Source organism: Cheilinus undulatus, linkage group 11, assembly GCF_018320785.1.
Source record: "Cheilinus undulatus linkage group 11, ASM1832078v1, whole genome shotgun sequence".
Taxonomy (NCBI): domain Eukaryota; kingdom Metazoa; phylum Chordata; class Actinopteri; order Labriformes; family Labridae; genus Cheilinus; species Cheilinus undulatus.
Genome location: NC_054875.1, coordinates 18307362 through 18327182, shown reverse-complemented (window position 1 = coordinate 18327182; position 19821 = coordinate 18307362). Strand labels below are relative to the sequence as shown.

General features: G+C 40.5%; 1 protein-coding gene across 1 annotated transcript in view; it reads left to right on the top strand.

The window, feature by feature from the left end:
* Window positions 1–19821, top strand: part of espn (espin) — a 118347-nt gene that overhangs the window by 11422 nt on the left and 87104 nt on the right. The window contains exon 2 of the mRNA XM_041799987.1: window positions 170–363. Coding sequence (XP_041655921.1) covers window positions 170–363 — 194 coding nt within the window. The remainder of the gene's footprint in view (window positions 1–169; window positions 364–19821) is intronic.

Below are 19821 nucleotides of genomic sequence, written 5' to 3'. Positions count from 1 at the left end.
TAAAAAAAAAAAAAAAAATTGAGCCATCAAAGCCATCAAATGATCCTGCAGTGCACCACCCGACTAGTGGACTAATTGTTTCAGTGGTCAACGACTAGTTGACTGTAGAAATAGTTTAGTTGCATCCCTAGTTCTTACTCTCTCTCTCTTTTAATTTTTTGGTTGACAGCAAAGGGACAATTCTGGGGCCAACATTCTTCACCTTGCATCCCGCTTCAGCCACCATGAGATCACTGATTGGCTTCTTAAGAGTGGTGAGGTGGACCCCGGGATCCCCACAGATACAGGCGCTCTACCTATTCACTATGCTGCTGCCAAGGGAGACCTGCCCTCTCTGCGACTGTTATTGGGACACAGCCCAAAGTAAGAGCAACATGGTTTTCATTTTGAAGTTAAATCTTGACTATAATGAAAGTAAGGTTACATACTGCTATAAAATACTGTCCACAAAAAGGTCTTGTGTAGTTAAATTTGTGATTAAATCTGTTCTACAAACAATATGAATGCACTCTTTAAGCAAGCTTGCTATCATATTGTTTCATTGAAAAAAAACCTTTTAGTATGAAGAAAGGCGTAAGACAGTGGATGTGCTTTTTAGTGATCACCTCATAAATCTCTGTCCTTTGTATCATCACTTTTTGATTATACCTATCTGTTGAGTCTTATCAGTGTTTAAAGTGTTCAAAGATACAGTGCTTAACAAATTTATCAGACCACCCTAACCCTAACCAAAGTAAGGTTTATGCCACAGCTGCCCTAAATTAACAGCATTGGTAATTACCAAAATCATTTTTTATGTTTCTGTAATGGTTAATACACCAATATGTAGAAGTTCTTTAACCCAAATGATATTTTTAATGCTAAAATATAATTATTATTGTTATCCATGAATTTTCAAATTTCCTGATTTACAAAAAAACTGATAAATTGTTAAAACACATTAATATTTCTTGATTAATATGTCAAATTATAGTTATTTACTTGCATTCCTGAACAGAAAAATTAGTTTTAGTGGTTGAATTTTACGCTTGATAAATTTCTGACTTTTCAGAGAAGTCCAGTGAGCGGGCCTGAAATTTGGATGAATTCAGGTGAAATCCCTCATTTCCTGTTCAAAATGGTAAAACATGGAGAGCTCACTGACAATGAAAGAGTCCGCATTAAAGCACCTTATGATGCTGGATGGTGTTTGAGACAAATATGACAGGTGGTCTAATAAATTTGTTAAGCACTGTACATCAATATAGATTTTTCAATGGTTCTACTTGATATATTCTGGAGGAAATACACGCTCTCATACGTAATCTACCACTTTCATTTTAGTTAGGCTTGAGGGAATTTGCTCCTACTGTTTGTAACTGAGACAGGTGGCAGTAGATCCTCTGTTCAGATTCAGATTACACACTGTTGCTGCTGTAGCAGTCTGACATTGAAAAATGATCTGGCAGATTCCAAAGTAAATAAGTTAATTCTTACACGTGAATGCTTAACAGACAAAGCAGCAGTGATATAGTGAGTTTTTATCTGCAGATTGTCATATTTAGACTTATACCGATGATCACATACCGACATAAATATTTGTCAGTGTTCGGGAACAGCCTGTACCTTGCTTTTTTGATACCTGTGCAACAATCTTAATACTTTGTGCCCAAATCTCATTAAGAAAAGAAGCTCTTACTGGTTTAACTTTCCCAAAATACTGCACACTACCCAACAATACCCATGTGCTTCTTATGTAATGCATCTACAAGTATTTCCATATTGTTGCCAGGAGTCTTAAGTGCAGCGTGAGAGTATAAGCAAATGAGTGTGTTTATGTTATTTTAACCTGCCTGCATTGCACATTGTGAGTACAGCTCATCAATGTTGAGAACAACCCCCCCCTCCCCACACACACACACACACACACAACCTCTGGGTTGTGTTTAATTGGTCAGACTATTGGTTTGTAGGTAAGACTTTTTAAGCATTTTGCTTGTGTTTGTTTTTAGTCTGTATAGCTCTCTTAATGACATCCTATTGGGATATAAAGGAATTAAAAAAACAAATGTGGAGATAATTGTTCAGATGACTGATGTTCTCTCTCCCTGTCATGCCATGGTGTCCATGTCAACTATCAACAGTGCTTACTAACTGCTGCTATAAAGAAGTAGAAATCTAATGAATTTACAACATCCTCATTAAGCTTAACAACCTTGCATTGAATTGCTTTGAATTTATTGACCTCAGCTGGACCAGAAGCTGGCCCATGCACTAATCTTGTGCTCTGCGCCTCCAATATTGTCTGGTTGCACCCCAGACAGGTGCATGGCTGCTGAAAGTTTAATGAGCCTTGGGGACATGGTAGCTCCCTGATAGCTGGGCCCCATTCACACTTCCTCACCACCGCTGTTGCTGTTTACCACCATCTCCCCGGTGACACACAGTAGCACCAACCAGTGATAAGATAATGAGGAAAACAAATCCATTTGAATGGACAGGCTGCTTTTTAGTCTCCAGCTTCAAGCATTGTTTAGAATGGAACTATGCAAACGAGAGATAGCTTTTTTTGTTTCAGGGTTCAGTGCAAGCTGCAATTTGTGTCAGCTTGTTTTAAGAGGGAGTTAAATTGTTTAAATTTTTTTTAACCTGAAAATCACAGTGTTACATCATCAGTTTAATGACTAACACAGTACATAATAATGAGAGTTTGGCTGAGAAATTAGTAAACATCACCACTTTTCTAGTATTTTCTGTTTGCTGCTTTATGCTTAATCAGCATCCCTAAATTCAATAAAGTTAGAACATTTGTAAAACGTAAATTCTAAGCGCAAATTCTAGTGCTGACAATGAGAATTTTTTTTCATATTGAAAAAGGATATGCCCAGTTTATTCGTATACAGTTTATGTACATTTGATGGCACCCATGTAAACTTAGCAAAAAGTAAGGACGTTTATGTTTGATAGATTATTTCTTTGTTGTATTTAAGCTTCTTGGCAATAAACCTTATACAGCTGGAAAGCCTGTTTATTTACCTTTTAAATGGTGACATATTTGTAAGACAACGCTGAAGAAGACTACAGGTCGAAACACGTCTGTTGTGTCTTGCCTGAATAAAACTGCTTAAAAGGACATTTTTTGAGTTCTAACATCTCAGTTTAAGTGGGTTTTTGTTTTTGTTGAGATGAGATTCTTAAGAAGTTTATTGTTTGGAGGGTGCTCCTTTTTTTGCTTTCCTTGTGCCACATTTGTAAGGAACATGTATTTGTAGGATGAGAAGCAAAGCTGAGTATGTGGGTTGCGCCCATGGTAAATTTGCCAAACCCTTTCTGCCAATTCCAAACTGCTTATTCTGTCATTGAGTTTTGTTTGGTGTTTGTTGGATTGGATGATTGAAGTCAGAAGAAACAAGACATATTGGCCATTGCACAATTGCCTAAGTGCAATTGCACAACAGTTTATTCATTTAACAAACAGGAGCATCAGTAGCGTGTGGAAGAACCACACACAGCCACAACAGCCTGGCACCTCCTCCTCGTGCTGGTCACCAGCCTGGTCACATACTGCTGTAGAATGGCATCCCATTCTACAACCAGCATTTGTCGCAAGTCAGCCAATGGGGATCACTCTGGCACAAACACCATGTCCAAGCTGATTCCACAGGTGTCCAGTGGGGTTTAGGTCAGGACTGCTGGCAGGCCATTCCATCCTCTCCACTCCAAAATTCTGGAGGTAGTCTCTGATAAACCCGCTCTGCGGGGGCGTTGTCATCTTGGAGGATAGAGTTTGGTCCCAGATTGTGGAGATACGAGATGCCACTGGCTGCAGAATCTCATCTCAATACCTCACTGCATTGAGATTGTCTCCAATGATGACAGGCTTTGTTTTTCCAGTGAGGGAGGGATGATTTTGCAAATTAAGTATGGGTGCAACCCACATACTACTCAGCTCTGCTGCTCATCCTACAAATGCATGTTTCTTACAAATGCGGCACCATTTAAAAGGGAAATAAACAGGATTCCCAATGGTATAAGATTTACAGTATTGCCAAGCATTGTTACCACAAAGAAATAATCTACTAAACACAAATGCCTCTACTTTTTGTTAAGTGTATTTTAAAAAGTGGAAACAGTGACAATAAAAGACTATAGTTGTGGAATACTTAAAAAGACTGATGGAACATCACAGTTAATAAGGTTAACTGGCAATATGATAGAAATATAAATGAGGACAAAAAGACCACCAAAGAGCACATTTTGCACTGTTCAAACTATAATAACCACAAAACACACTTAACACCTGTTGGCAGTTTAGTTTCCAATAGTGGAAGAGTTGACGTGTAAGGTGTAGGGTTGATCACCATTCATTAAACATTATTATTGTACCCCACTTTTATATGACAAAATCAAGGATTCTATGGGTGCTTTTTAAGGTATTCTGTGGCATTTTTATGCCTTTTATCAGAGAGGAAAAAGTGGATATAGTTAGAAATGAAATGAGAGAGTGGGGGAGAGACATGCAGGAAAGGAGCTGCAGGTCAGAATTGAACCTGGGTGACCCGTGTACATGAGCGCGCCCCATTCTATTAGTGTTTTGAGCTGAATTGTACTAATGTCACAGCAACAATAACCCCTTAAACTCTAAAATAAAAACAGCAACTACGGATTTATATGCACATGCTCATTGGTTGTATGAAAAAAGGAACTTGTGACTCGACTGAGATGAGGTACATGTGTTATTGAACATTGAGTGCTTTGAGCTCCAGTTTCATGTAGGACTTGTTCTTTGTTTTTAAAGTTGTTTTAGTTTTACTTGATATTGTTAAAGTTTAACAGATTTTTTTATTATTTTTATTTATTTATTTATTTATTTATTTTTAATTTTTGCAAACGGGCCATACAACGATTGAATTCAATTAAAGATCACATTTTCATGAGTAAAAAACAAGCAACTTCACTGGCTAAAGCACATGTTCAGCAAACTACAGTTCTACAAGTGTGGCTGCAGAAACACTAGAAAATCACATAGACATCTGATGGCAAAATTAGAGCCCGACCGTTTAATTAGCGGGCCAATTAATCGGGCCGATTATAGCGTATCACAGATTACTCAACATCGGCCAATATGTAGCCGATATATTATCCCTTAGAGCTCACGTGGCAGGGATCTGTTGTGGCTTTCTAATCATGTCTTCCAAGCATTCTTAGCTCTTATGGCTAGTTCAGACCACAGATTCGCAATCAGGAAAGTTGAAACTTGCAACTGCTTGCAACGTTCCACTCTGCGACGTTCTAAACAACCCCCGGTTCACACTGCTGTGATTGAGTGAGATGATTCATCGTTTCCATGGCAACGGCTCTCACTGTCACTCACTTTAAAGTGATTTTTCCAAGTGAGAGCACACTAAATCTGTCTCTTAAAGAGGGAAAGTACTGCACATTCACTGTTTTTGTGTTTTTGTCATCATTATCACGCCTTTATTTCACACGCAGGTGCATGAGAGTGATTACTCCTTCTTGTCATCAATATCGCGCAACTTCGCAATTTCATGGCACATATAATACAAAAATGCTTTGCTAGAACAGTCTTGTTATAATGAAAATGTCCGCCATTCTATCGGCCATTCTACCATTAGATGCCAGCCATTCTACCTGCCTCGAGACTTTTCTGTTGTTATTTTGTTAGCAGTCTACATTCCACTGGACACTAATGCTAAGTTAGCACTTAGCCTTTTGCTAACAGCTATAAACAAACAACAGAACACTTACCCTGACGGCGTCCTCATAGCTATGGGCAACTTTAATCATGTTGATCTAAAGACTGTGCTCCCAAAATTTCATCAGCATGTCAAATCTGCAACAACGGGGAGAAACACACTGGACTGTGTCTACTCCAACATCTCAAAAGGATATCGAGCCTACCCCTCTTACACCTGGGCCAGTCAGACCACCTGTCACTGCTGCTTACTCCAGCTTACAAGCCCAACATCAAAACACCAAAGCCCATTATTAAAACTGTTGTTTCATGGCATAAAAATTCATCTTTACAGCTCCAGGACTATTTCCAGCGTACAAACTGGGACGTTTTTTTATGATCCAGACATAGAGATTTACACCACAGCTGTTCTCTTCCACATCGAGACCTGCACTGAAAATGTCACAACCACCAAGTGCATCAGAGTTTTCCCAAACAGGAAACCCTGGATGGCAAAAGAGGTCCAGTCCCTCCTGAATGAACGTAATTCAGCGTTCAGATCAGGAGACAGAGAGAGGTACAGCACAGCTAGACACAATCTGAAAAAGGGCATTAAGGGTGCCAAAGCAGCATACAAGGAGAAAATTGAAGAGCATTTTACCAACAGGGACCCAACACGGATGTGGCATGGAATACAAAACATTACAAACTACAGAGGGAACTGGGCGACATCCACTGACAACTCCACTAGCCGTGCAGAGGAGCTCAACTGCTTCTTTGCACGTTTTGAACACTCAGGAGCTGATGAGGGGGCACCTGTTACTGTTTCTGCCCCAGACCACCCACTGATCCTGCAGACACACGAGTCGAGGCGAACCCTGTGCTCTGTGAATGCCAGGAAAGCTGGAGGGCCAGATGGAATCCCAGGATGTGTGGTTAAGGACTGTGCTTACCAACTTGCACAGGTATTTACAGACATTTTCAATCTCTCACTCGCCCAGGCTGCTGTACCCACCTGCCTCAAAGCAGCTACAATTATACCAGTGCCAAAACAGACTAACACCACCTGAATGATTACAGACCCATGGCTCTTACTCCAGTTGTCATGAAATATTTTGAGAGACTCATTTTGAAACACATTAAAGCCAGTCTTCCTGTTGACCTTGACCCATACCAATTTGCATACAGAGCACACAGATCAACAGAGGATGCTATCACCACAGCTCTTCACACAGCTCTAGACCACCTTGACCAGAAGGGGACATATGTCAGAATGTTATTCATTGATTACAGCTCTGCATTCAACACCATTGTTCCCAGCAGGCTGGTTGCCAAGCTGTTAGACCTGGGCCTCAGCAGGACTTTGGGTATGTGGATCAAGGACTTTCTTACCAACCGCCCACACAGTTAGACTCGGCACACACCTCTCATCCACCCTGGCTCTCAGCACCGGTGTGCCACAGGGCTGCACACCATACAGAGAGGAAATAAACATGCTGGCTGGATGGTGTACAGAAAACAAATTAACACTGAACATCAAAAAAAAAACAAAAAAAAACAAAGAAGTAATCATTGACTTTAGGAGACATGCTGAGGCCCACTCTCCTCTCAGAATTAGAGCCGGGGTAGTTGAGAGAGTTCCCAGCTTTAAATTTCTAGGGACACACATCACTGACGACCTCACATGGACCATCAATTCCACTGCCCTGGTAAAAAAGGCTCAACAACGGCTTTACTTCCCACAGACACTGAGAAACAACAATCTGTCAGCAGAGCTGCTGAAAGCCTTCTACCACTGCTGCATTGAAAGCACTTTAACATACTGCTTAACATCTTGGTATGTCAGCTGCACAGAGGCAGATCGGAAGAGTCTCCAACGAGTCATCAACACATCCCAGAAAATAATAGGACTGCCACTACCACCTCTGGAGGACATCTTTAGGACACGCTGCATCCGCAGAGCCACAAACATCCTGAATGATGTGACTCACCCGTGCCACCACCTGTTCTCTTTGCTACCATCTGGATGGCATTATAGAGCTTTTAAGACTCAGACCTCCAGACTAAAGAACAGCTTTATACCAAGAGCCATCACTGAACTGAATTCTCTTCAACATAAATGACTTGATCTAAGTATGTGCACTACGACGTGATGCTGGCATCATCTGTGGACACTGTGCAATATTAATACAAGATGCAATCATCTTTCGTTTTAAAAATTAAACTCCTGCCTGCCTTATAAAGCACTGTGCATCCTGTCTGTGTGCAGCTGGAAAGAGAGCCTTTTCAAATGATATAATCTATTAACCTTTCATTCTTTTTTATATTACTGCCTATTGTGATCACATCGATCCTTTTTGTTGTTACACAGAAACTTCATTCTGTCAGCTGCACATAATCCCGATGTGCTGGAGGAGGCAGGAGTTTAAAGGCAGAAGTTTTACAGCATGGCAGTGCAGTTTAATGGGGCATAAAAACACAAAAATCCTTTCTAGCTCACTCATGTCATAATGAACATATCCGCTGAGAAAAATAATTTTTCCATGGATAGATTAAGCTTATTCAGCCTGTTAAAACCTCATGGATTATCTCATAATGCGCAGTGTGTCCCGTCCATGCACAGTTGGAAAGAGAGATCCTTTTCAAACGATATAATATATTAACCTTTCATTTATTTATTTATCGCATTATTTGGAAATGACCACATCGATCCTCTTTTTGTTTGTTATTACACAGAAACTTAAACCCATCAGCTGCGCATTAAAGCCTGATGCACTGCTGGAGGAGACAGGAGTAAAGGCAGAGGTTTCCAACACTGCAGCACAGTTTAATGGCACATATAAACACAGAAAAGCTTTTCTAACTCACTCATGTCATAATCAAGATATCTGCTGAAAGCTAATGTTTTTTTGGGGAACCAGTCAACCTTCTACAGCCTTGGATTTCTCATGGTTTATCACATGAAGCGCAGTGCTTCTTGCATACAATCGCAGCTGGAGAATGGGAGACTTTTCTAAAAGGTTGTTTCTATTTCCCTTTACCATATGTCTGCTTCTTGGAAATGACTAGCTATATATTCTTTTTTTTTTTTTTTAGTTTTCACACGTAAATCTCAGTCTAAAAACTCTGCCGTCTCCTCCATCAGCTGTTAGGCTGGATGACAGCTGATGGAGGAGACAGGAGTTTGGCAGGCTGAAGTTTCTGTTTCAAATAATTAAAAGATCGATGTTTGCCTAATATTTCCAAGAAGCAGATAAATTGAAATAGAAACATTGGGCCTCATTCACAAACAGTGCGTACACACAAATTTGTGCTTAAATCGTGCATACGAATGTTTGACGCACAAATCTGTGATTCATCAATATCTTCTTGCTTGAATTTGTTTTTACTCTGCAAAGAAGAGAACCTCCTCAGACCATGCGTATGCACAAATAATAAAGGATCAGCTTTCTAAAAACTTTAAACACACACCTTTTACCCAAGATTCACAACTTACTGAAACTACATAAATTAATAATAAGCTTAACGATAATAATTAAAACGGGGCTTTTGCTAATGAGTTGACTAAATGTACTAAATAACAATGAAATGGACACTTTTCCATCATTCATGTACTTAAAATCTTGAATTTCTTGAATTTAACATTTCATTTACAATAAAAAAATATGAGCATGTAAGTGAAATCAAACAACTTTGACCTTTCTTAATTCAAAACTGGAAACTACCGCCAACCATGAAATTACGCATCTGCTGCCAATTCAAACAATTAATTGTTGGTCTATAAAAGGAATGCATTATCTCAAAAAAACCAAAAAAGTAAAGATGGCAGATCTAGCCTTGCTGAAAGAAACTGCAGACCGTGCCCTCAGAAGAGAGCGCATTTTCAGAGACCGCAGAAACATGTTTGAGGAGAGTGATGAATGGCTTATCAGCCGATTCCAACTGCCAAGGCATGTGTTGCTGCAACTCTGCAATTCCATGGAACAGCAACTAAGCACCCAAACACACCGCTCTCATCCGGTTCCTCCTGATGTCCAAGTCCTGTCCACCCTGGCTTTCCTGGCAACAGGTACATTTCAGAGGGAAATTGTGGATCGGGCTTGGATTTCACAGCCTTCTCTGAGCTGTGCCATCCCTAAAGTTTTGAATAGCATTATAGCACAAATGGCCAACCACATCAAATTCCCCTATGGAGAACAGCGCCAGAGAGAGGTAAAGAGGGGTTTCCATGGCATCGCTGGTTTGCCAAACACGATTGGGGCAATTGACTGCACCCACGTGCGCATTAGGGCTCCAACTGCAGACTCCATGCAGTTCATGAATCGTAAAAATTACCACTCCATTAACGTGCAGGTAATCTGTGATGCTGACTGCCACATACTCAACGTGGTGGCTTGCTGGCCTGGAGGAACCCATGACTCCTTTATTCTACAGAACAGCACAGTGGGGATGCGTTTGGAGGCAGGGGCTTTGAGAAACGCATGGCTTGTGGGTGAGTGTAATTTATATTATCAAATCTGAAAACATCTCCAGTTTGTGCTGATCATAATTTCATTTCAATTCTTTTTATCATTTAGTTTACCGTGGATATGGTCTTAAAACCTGGCTGATGACTCCTTTTGCCAACCCAGAAACCCCTCAAGAGCTGCGCTTCAATAACATACATGCCCACACGTGCGCCGTAATAGAGCGCACGTTTGGGCTGTTGAAGGGCCGCTGGATGTGCTTGGATACAGCTGGTGGCAAACTTCTTTACGCCCCTGAGAAGGTTTGCAAGATAATCCTGGTATGCTGTGTCCTCCACAATCTTGCTATGGCCCATTGCATTCCTGCACCACCCGAGCAGAACCAGAACCAGACAGGGAGGAAGACGCACTGCCAAATGCAGGAGCTCCTGGCAGGGCTGCAGTTCAGGCTCGCTATGAACTAATGCAGCGGCTTTAATAATGGTGAGCACTGAAAGATGTTAAATGATTTGGTTCTTTAGACTTTCAGTTAAATTATGTATTTTGCACAACCTATTCACAAATAGACAATGTAATACAGTGCAGGAAGATGCAGAAAACTCCTGTGAAGCCTCCACCTAAATAATGTTAAAAGAAAACTGTCAAAAACTTAAATTGCTTCAATTGGTAACAAGTAATTGAATTAAGTTTGTTCAACTCATTTCAACAAGTTGCATGAACTTGGTACTAGTTGCAACTTGTTAATTTGAGTTGAACAAACTTAATTCAATTTAGAGTAGCAAAGTCAAAGCCGCATGCAACTGAGATACAGAATAAATGATGCACACACCAAGCTTAACTCAAAAAAGAAATTTAGTTCTCAACAAAAATATCCAACAGCTGTTTCAATGTTTCATTAATGTTATTAATGCCCGTTGCTATCTCCCTTCACAGCGTCCAGGAGAGCCACCTGATTTTTTAAGACTTCATCAGTCAGCACATGACCCTGCCAATGAGAGTCCCGAGAGGAAGCCTGAGGAGTGGGATGTGTGGCTGGCGGTGACAACGGGGACGAAGACGTTGATGGCATCACATCCTCCACGTCACTGTTACCGGGCCTACAAATCAATTAACTGTGCAATCAGCATTGGCAATTTCAGTTAAATAAAATTTTGTTTTTTCTGATTGCCTGCACTCGTTAATTGCAAGAGATTAAGAATTATAGATATAAACAAATAAATAATTAACCTGCAAGTGACGGCTGAATGTCATCACTTTCACCCTCGTTCCGCTGACATATGCCAGAGATGGATGAGTTTCCAATTATTGCAGCCAGTCGCTCATCCTGTGGAGTGAGATCAGGTGGTCCTTCTCCTCCTCCGGTTTCCTTCTTTCTTTTCTGGTCCGATATCCTTTTCTTTGCATCCACCTTGCTGTCAAACCACTTCTTCTTCACCTGAGCCACAGTGCGGACCTCAGGTGACACTGCATTGACAGCCTCTGTGATGGAGGCCCAGGTATCTTTTTTGCTTGTCAATAAGACTCCAGTGAAAACACTTAGAAAAAGTGTTGTTTATCTTGCCTCCACCTCTGACAGGATCACGTCAATCTCCGCCGTTGTGAAATTTCTTCCTTTGATTTTTGGGGCCATCTCTCGCAACTTCAAAATGGAGCTTTGAAGATCGTCCTCGCCGAACTCCGTTTGATGTGTCAACGGATGTCCTTAGAGAAATAGGGGCGTGGTTTGTGCTGATTGCAGATTGCGGGCACGAGCCTGTCAATTACAATGATTCTGATTCACTAACATACACACAGTGGTGAGAAGAAAATTGGCCGGTGCACATGTGTCATGAATCTGATGGTGATTTTGCGTATAAACTGAACTTGTGCGCAGAGTAAGAACATTTCTACGCATTTATTAGCGAATGAGGCCTATTGTTTAGAAAAGATTCTCCTTAACTTTATTTGGCTGCACTCATAAGTAGAAAGTACTGTGCTTTACTGGATAATCCATGAGAAATTCAAGGCTATAGGAGCTGAATATGTCAGGAGAACACCAATTATTTCCAGCAGATATCTTTGTTATAACAAGGCTGATCTAAAAAAGCATTTTAGAGTTTATATGTCCCGTGATAAGTGGTTATCTGTAGGATTGATAAGAAAAGAGGTGTTTTTAAAATTAATTACACAAATATCTGACGGAATTGGCGTATATAGCCTTTCAAAACAAGATTTATATTTCCCTTTTCACATTTCTCTGCTTGCTGTGTCCTCTCTATGACTTAACAGGCTGAATCTCTGGCGACTCCATCAGACGGCTTCATTTGAGCTGCAACGCTCAGTTCAGACTGCTGCGACTCATTCTAGAACTGTCTCATTCCATGGCGAATCTTTGGTCTGAACTGGGTTTTACAGAACACTAGTGAGCACGGAACTTGGCTGACTTTCTGGAGTCTCTTGGACAGTGTTGTCCTATACAACAATATGTGACACAGTTTATAAAAACAATAACTTTTGAACCATAAGTCATAGAAACGTACTCCTGTTTTCCTCTGAAAGCTGACCATTTTGTCGTTCGTTTGCTACCATGGATGTCTCCGTAGATCTGAAGGACACCGTTGTAGCAAGCCCGGAACTTTGGTGACTTTTCCGGGTCTTTGGAGATTAAATCCACAGCGTTACATCCGATAATCCATTTTCGATCCTGTACTTTGACTTTCCTCAGTGGGCAGCCATATTTGTTTGACATGCAAAGCATTGTTATAGAGTTGTAGTCGACCAGTTGCTTGTCTACTGCTTAGAGGAGTAGAGACGCAGGAGTCGAGAATAAACAATGATAAATGCAACTGTTAATTCATATGTCCACGATTATCTAATATAAGACTATTATACAGCGTTTTAACATCGTCTAAGTTGCATCTTTGTGAAATAAACAAAGATAAATGCAACTGTTAATTCACGTGCACCATTATCTAATAAAAGACTATTATACAGCATTTTAACGTCATCTAAGTTGCATCTTTGTGAAATAAACAATTTAAATATAAGAATCTGTGTTCATGCACAGTATTTATCCTGTGTATATCAATGTTCTTATTTCATATATTGGCCAATATATCGGATATCAGTTTTTTTTTAGCCCCCAATATCGGTATTGGCATCAGCCCCAGAAATCCCATATCGGTCGGGCTCTAGTCAAAATGATGATTTTTACAGCAAAAATTAATATATTTACAGCCTGGTTTAGAAAAAAAGGTGTGTTTGGAATAGTTAATGTCTATATGGGCACACATTCTATGGATGGGGGGGTATTTTTGAAATATCTAGTCCATTTGGTTTTGAATCAGGATATTGAGTTATGCATAATCAGGGTCATGGCTGATATGACAAGTCGGCATAATGCAGCTGTTTGTCAGGAGGGTTAAGACTACTTAGCTCCTCTTCATTTCTTGTTAATAAGTTGATCTGAAGTGTGACAGTGTTTTCAAAGCCACTAGAGATTGAACTCAAGTAACCAGTAACCAAATGGCTGACATCACTCAGGCTTTTTCCAATATTTCCTACAGTCAATGCTTGTGATATAATTAAGTGAAAACACAAACTTAAGTTGTACACTACAGCATCTGGTGTATTCAGCTGTCTGAATCATTAAGCTAATTTATGTTTGTTACATTTAAGATCAGAGAGACCTAAGATACATTTAAGACAGGCTACTCTAATGGTGCTTTCACACTAGGGGCCCGGTCCTGGATCCGATTGCACTTGAGCCCAAAGTCCGGTTCATTTTGGTTTATGTGAATGCAAATAAACCACGCCCGGACACTGGGGCCGGGCCCACATGGGGAGGTGGTCTCGGGTGTGGTTCAAGTGGACTCTGGCTCAGTTCAGATTTAATGTGAATGCAACCGTGCCTGGATACGGGAGGGAGCACCATATCAGCTCTATGATGTAATCGTAAAAGCTAAACTTCTTTCCACAATGTGGCAGTTTGTTCAATTTTTCCTCAATAAAGGGCGGAAATCATCAGAATCCAGTCAATAAACAGTCTGCTGTGACTCACCTTATGGATGAACACAAGTTGGAGTCAGTGAGAGGAGGTGCAAAGACAATAAAAGTCTCCTGACAACTCAAAAACTGATGTATCTGCACAGCGCAAGCCCATTTAATCCTCTGAGCTGCATGTAGATGTGCAGATATGAAGAGCAAAGTTGCTGGCATCTTAAAAGGTGATTTTAAATCATACATAGCTGCAGAAAAGACTTTGCGGGGTCAAAACAAAAATAATCTTCACTCTGGTCATGACCCCAGTGGGTACCACGGTAGCTTTTTCTTCTTTCTCCTCCTTTGCGGGGTTGTAAGCCAGCTACGTTCATACCACCACCTGCTGTTTCGACTGAGTAAATACGCAAGCGGGCACGGGCATGATTTGATGTTGTTAGTGTGAAAGCAAGCCGGCAGGGGAAGGGGGAGGAATCGCACCGCGGTTCGAACAACTGGGCCTAATGTGAAAGCACCCTAAGTTAACCTTGCAAAGCAGATGGATACGCCGTTTCCTTGTTTTTCATTGGCAAATCCATTTTGCAAAGCTCCCATCTGAATTGTTTGGGCCCGGTTAGAAAGTGACAGGACCAATCAGTGACAAGGGGCAGTACTGTCAGGTGCGGCAGAGTCGTGACGTAAACAAGCAGCACCAAGAGGCCGGTGCAATTATGGCGGAAGAGCTTAGCATGAATGCTGCTAAAGTGCCAGTTTTATCAGAACCTGACGACATTTCTTGGTTAAAGAAGAACAAAGAACAGCAGTGAGTTGTTTTCTTTTTTAAAACAACAAAAGTCGAGTACTTACATGTCTATAGTCGCCATGTTTCACGTTATTCCTCAGTAGCTGCGCACGTGAAGCTCGATAGCGGCTATGACAAGTGTTTTGTTGCTCTGATTGGCCCGTCAAGATGTGACAGAATGTTCATCCAATCACACTCCGAGTTTTTTTCAAAGCCTCTGCCTTTTCCCAAACATTTCCTATTGAAGCTTTCCCAGATGGATGTGTGAAACAAACCCATCTAAGTGCTTTTTACACCACAGGTCACACTTCTACACTCATACCCTTCACACACTGATGGCGAAGGCTGCTGCGTAAAGTGGCCATCAGTATTAGCTAATGCTATTCCTATGCATCCATACCTATTTACATGCCACTGTTGCAGCAGTGTCTTTGACATGTGACTGCAGGAGCTGTGGATCAAACCAAACTCCCAGCTCTGACCATCTCTGCCTACTGATCTGATCCACAGTCACCAAACAACATTTCAGTACATTATGTAGTTAATTATGTTTGTGAGCCACATCTGAACACTCTTGGTGAGCCTAAAGCAATAGGTGCATGTGCTGCTGATAGACTGTACACAAGGAGTGATTGGAGGGGGGGCTACAGACAGGTTACACAATCAATTAGTACAGATTTAGATTTCTGGCCAAACCATAATTCCAGCATTTTCCTGAGAAGGAAAGAGCTCTGCATTAAAGTATTATAGAAGGTTAGCAGTGTTAACTTAAGTTTGAACTGCAATGGCAATTAGGGACTGGCGTTTGGAAGAAACCTGCCAACTTGAGCATCTATAATGTTAACGATCAATTAATTGATTAATCGTTATGTATGTATAAAAACATACATACATAGGTATATATATATATATATATATATATATATATATATATACATATACACACACACATATAAACATTTCCCTATGTAACAAAAACAGGTAACTAATGAGTGTGTTTCTCAATGATTTATTTATTTTCACCCTTCGACAGCCTAGGGCTCTTAAACATAAACAAGGCATGGTCCCACTCACAATGTCATGACGGTAGATATTGTTGTGCATTGCAGAGTGAGACGTGTTCAGTCTCTTTATTTAATACCAACATCAGATCGACTAAATTCCCCGTGATCGACCAAATTCTTAACAAGCAATTAATTGATCATCGATTAATTGTTCCCATCCCTACTTACAATAATGTATACTCTTTCTAATTTTTATGTATTTTTATACTTTCATTACAAATGTTGTAAAAATAATTGAAGCCACAATATTTAAAGCCTGTTATCATTTGTTACATTGCACTGACTTAATTTTTGTCCCAGGACCTCCCTTCCCTCTGTGTTTCTCCATTCTGAGCGTAATATATGGTCATCCTAGATGGTCATTAACATGCACCAGCCTAAAGTCTGCCTTAGGTTTATATAAGTAGCATGCATTTATGGCTCTATCAGAGCTCTAAACAGAGTTTTTCAAGTTTTACTTGACTAGTTTTAAAGCTAGGGAATAGTTACCATAAAATATGGACGTGTAGAGTAAAAGGTTAAATATGTGAGTTGTGTTTTTCAGTCAATGGCCTAGCTGCACTTACTTCCCCAGCAGTAATCTTCTTAATATCCTCTTGGTACAAGTTGGATCAAAAACCCCTTATGTTCTGTCTTTCAAGGGGTTTAAGCTAAGAAAATGTGGTGTGACATGAAATTATTTTAGATGTTATGCCCCTTAGGAGCTCACAGAATGTCCCTGTGTGTATCTGTAGGCTTGTTTTTTGTGTTTGTATTTCTTTTTCTCCTGTAGTTCTTTGGCTCTGTTTGCAGCAGCTTCCTATACAACTGGCAAGTTTTCAGATTGGAACGTGCAAAATGTTTTAAAAATTAAACTCAAGAAACTTAGGTTACATACTTAAAGTGTGTAAATTCTTCCACAACACTTTATTATTTACACGAAGAAGCAATTGAGAAGCTATAGTAACAAGGCTTTATCAAGAGACTATTAGTACAAGATCAATTACTTTGTTACTAATGAAGATTACCTTGGTCTTTGTAACCATCTGCAGTCAGGGAGGGGATAAAGTGTAAGGAATTACGGAGACAACTTACTGGAGCTGAAATATATCAAATGTCTAAGTGTGTGTAACAAAGTGATAAGGTAGTGGTTCTTGGGCCACTTTGTAAATTTGCAGTCACACTAAGCTAGACTCTGTCCCAGCTCTCCAGCTCTTTGAAGTCTAAACCTGTTCCCAAAAAGAGCATGTTTAGGAGAGTGTTATAGTTGCTGAGTTTCCATTGCAGTTTTTCGCAAAATAAAAGCAATATTTCTTAAATTTCGACTAAGTACAATTGCACTTTGAAAGCGTTTCCATTGAAAGGAGTTTTGGGAATGAGCCTTGCAATTCTCGTAAAGTGAATCCGCTGCAGGGAAGCTGGACGCTCAAAACCTGTTGTGTGTTGGTACGTTTTGGTTACATCTACAGCGGTTCCCTTAAAAATTTTGAACAAAAGATGGAGGCAATCATCTATGGAGCCAACCGATCTATGTTACTTGATGATAACTGAGGCTGCCTCTCACATTCTTGTGATCTGCTCAATAATCCGCCACAGAGCTGTGTGAGTTTATACTGATGTTGTTCAGTAAAATAGGAATAACAAACGAACTTCTGCCTTAGTGAGGCCTTAATTCTTTCAGATTATATCATCCTGTATAAAGCTGTTCAGTGCACAAATTTATTCATTATCTTTGTTAAATTGTTTTATTTTAAGCAGATTAATGATGTGAGAATAAAAAAGCAGTCATGAACTGTGCAGAGGGGCAGCTTTTCGGCAGATGCCGCGCCTCCAGACCAATCATATAACGACTTTGGTAAAAATAATAATAATAGCTTGGACTTATATAGCACCTTTCATGGGACCCAAGGTCACTTTACAGAAGAATGGAAAACAAGACAACACAAAAGACAGACACTAAGTTGAGTGTATTTAGGGGGCAGGTTTAGGAGAGACTGTAAGCTGTGTTGAACAGGTGGTGCTTGAGGAGTTTTTTAAACATGTCCAAGGATGGAGTATTGCGGATGTTTTCAGGAAGGGAGTTCAAGAGGATGGTGGCTGTAGTCCTGAACACTCTGATAGGTGTGAAGTTTGGTGGTGGGAACTGTGAGAAGGCCAGTATCTGAGGACCGGAGGCTCCGGTTTTGGGTATATGGCTGAAGGAGGTCAGAGAGGTACTGAGGGGCAAGGGCATGAAGGGATTTGTAAGTGAGGAAGAGGATTTTGTATTTGATTTAGAATATAACTGGGAGCCAGTGGAGTTGGATGAGGGTGGGGGTGATGTGCAGCCAGGGCCTAGTGCAGGTAAGAACCCTGGCAGCAGAGTTTTGGACATATTGGAGCCTGTCCAGGGCTTTGTGAAGTACCCCAGACAGAACCCCATTACAGTAATCCAAACAGGAGCTGATGAATGAGTACATGAGTGTCTCTGCATTGGAGTCTGTGAGGGATGGTCTGGGAGTCTGGAGATGTTCTTTAGATGGAAAAAAACCTCTGATTGCCTTTAAACTTTACATGTATCATCAGGGTCTGCCTCTCTACATATTTCAATGTTAATTTTATGGTTTTGCTGTAGCACCCCCTACTGTAACACGCCAGTTGCACCTTGGACATAAAATGTCTACTCCTCTTTTAATTTAACATGATAAATACTCCTTTCTTGATCAATTCAACATATCAGCGTCCACTTTTATCACCTTAAAGGAGGATCTACATGGTCTGTCTCTCTCCTGTGTTGCAGCACTAAATCAGAGTGCTGGTTTGCTAACACCCCACTATTACCACACACAGGTGGTTGCGGCACATTCTGATGTGCGCCAGGGTGCAAGGGCCCTTCAGAGCTGCTTGCAGCCATAGTTATTTTTTTTAATACTTGGTATACTCACATTGTAAAAGAGACAATTTTGGGAATTTCTTTTCATTTTTTTGTCCAGGCTGGGACAAGACTGAACATAAGCACATAGCATGTGTCTATTAAATTTTCTAGAACACGTAGTTGTCAACATGTTTTTATACAGACTTTGAGTCATCAGAGCACGCCTCATTCTATTGAGGGAAAGTTTGGCTGGGTCATGTTTGCGTCTACAGGATCTGTGCGTCCACTTAAGCCCTGCCTCTCATTCCCCTCACCTTTTCTACTCTTCTTCACCTACTGAGTGTGCTTCAGGCACTTGCAAAGCTTCATTAAGCATAAAGCAAGTCAGGTAAAGCCAGCAGAGTGATAATCTTCTTAGGAGACTCATTGCTCATTTGTCAATGTCCAAATAAAGCTCAACCTTATGCGATTTAGTGGGGAAGCAGTCGTTCACTCCCTTACCTCCCGCCACGATGCAGAAGATCTAGGACGTGAAAGACTACAGTCATTGGATGAGCCTCAGTATCGGAGGCGGGAATAAGGGCCTTTGGAAACACAAGGCAGCAGGATTTGGCTCGACCTCACTTCTGTCTGCTCTCAAAATAGATGTGTGTTGTCAATGACAAAAGTTTGTTTTGCTGTAAGAAAACAAACCCTGACTTGCCCTCAGGTAAACCCCAGTGTAGATTTTTCAATTGTGTTTGATTATTGGATAAAGTCAGGTCTAAGACTATATTATGGAAAGCCATCATAACTATGGTGGCACCTCATTTCTTTCACAGCACTGGAATATACAATAACAGGCCACTTTAGTAGACACTCCTTGCTAGTGCCAGGTTTGAATCCATGTTCACTTTAAAATAAACTTTTTTTCTTCATAGCATAGATTCCAAAAAAGTTTTTGGTAAACATTCTTTACAGATTTTGGTTCATACTGACACGAATGCATGTTGTGGTAATTCAGCTTTGCTGTCTTCACATTGATG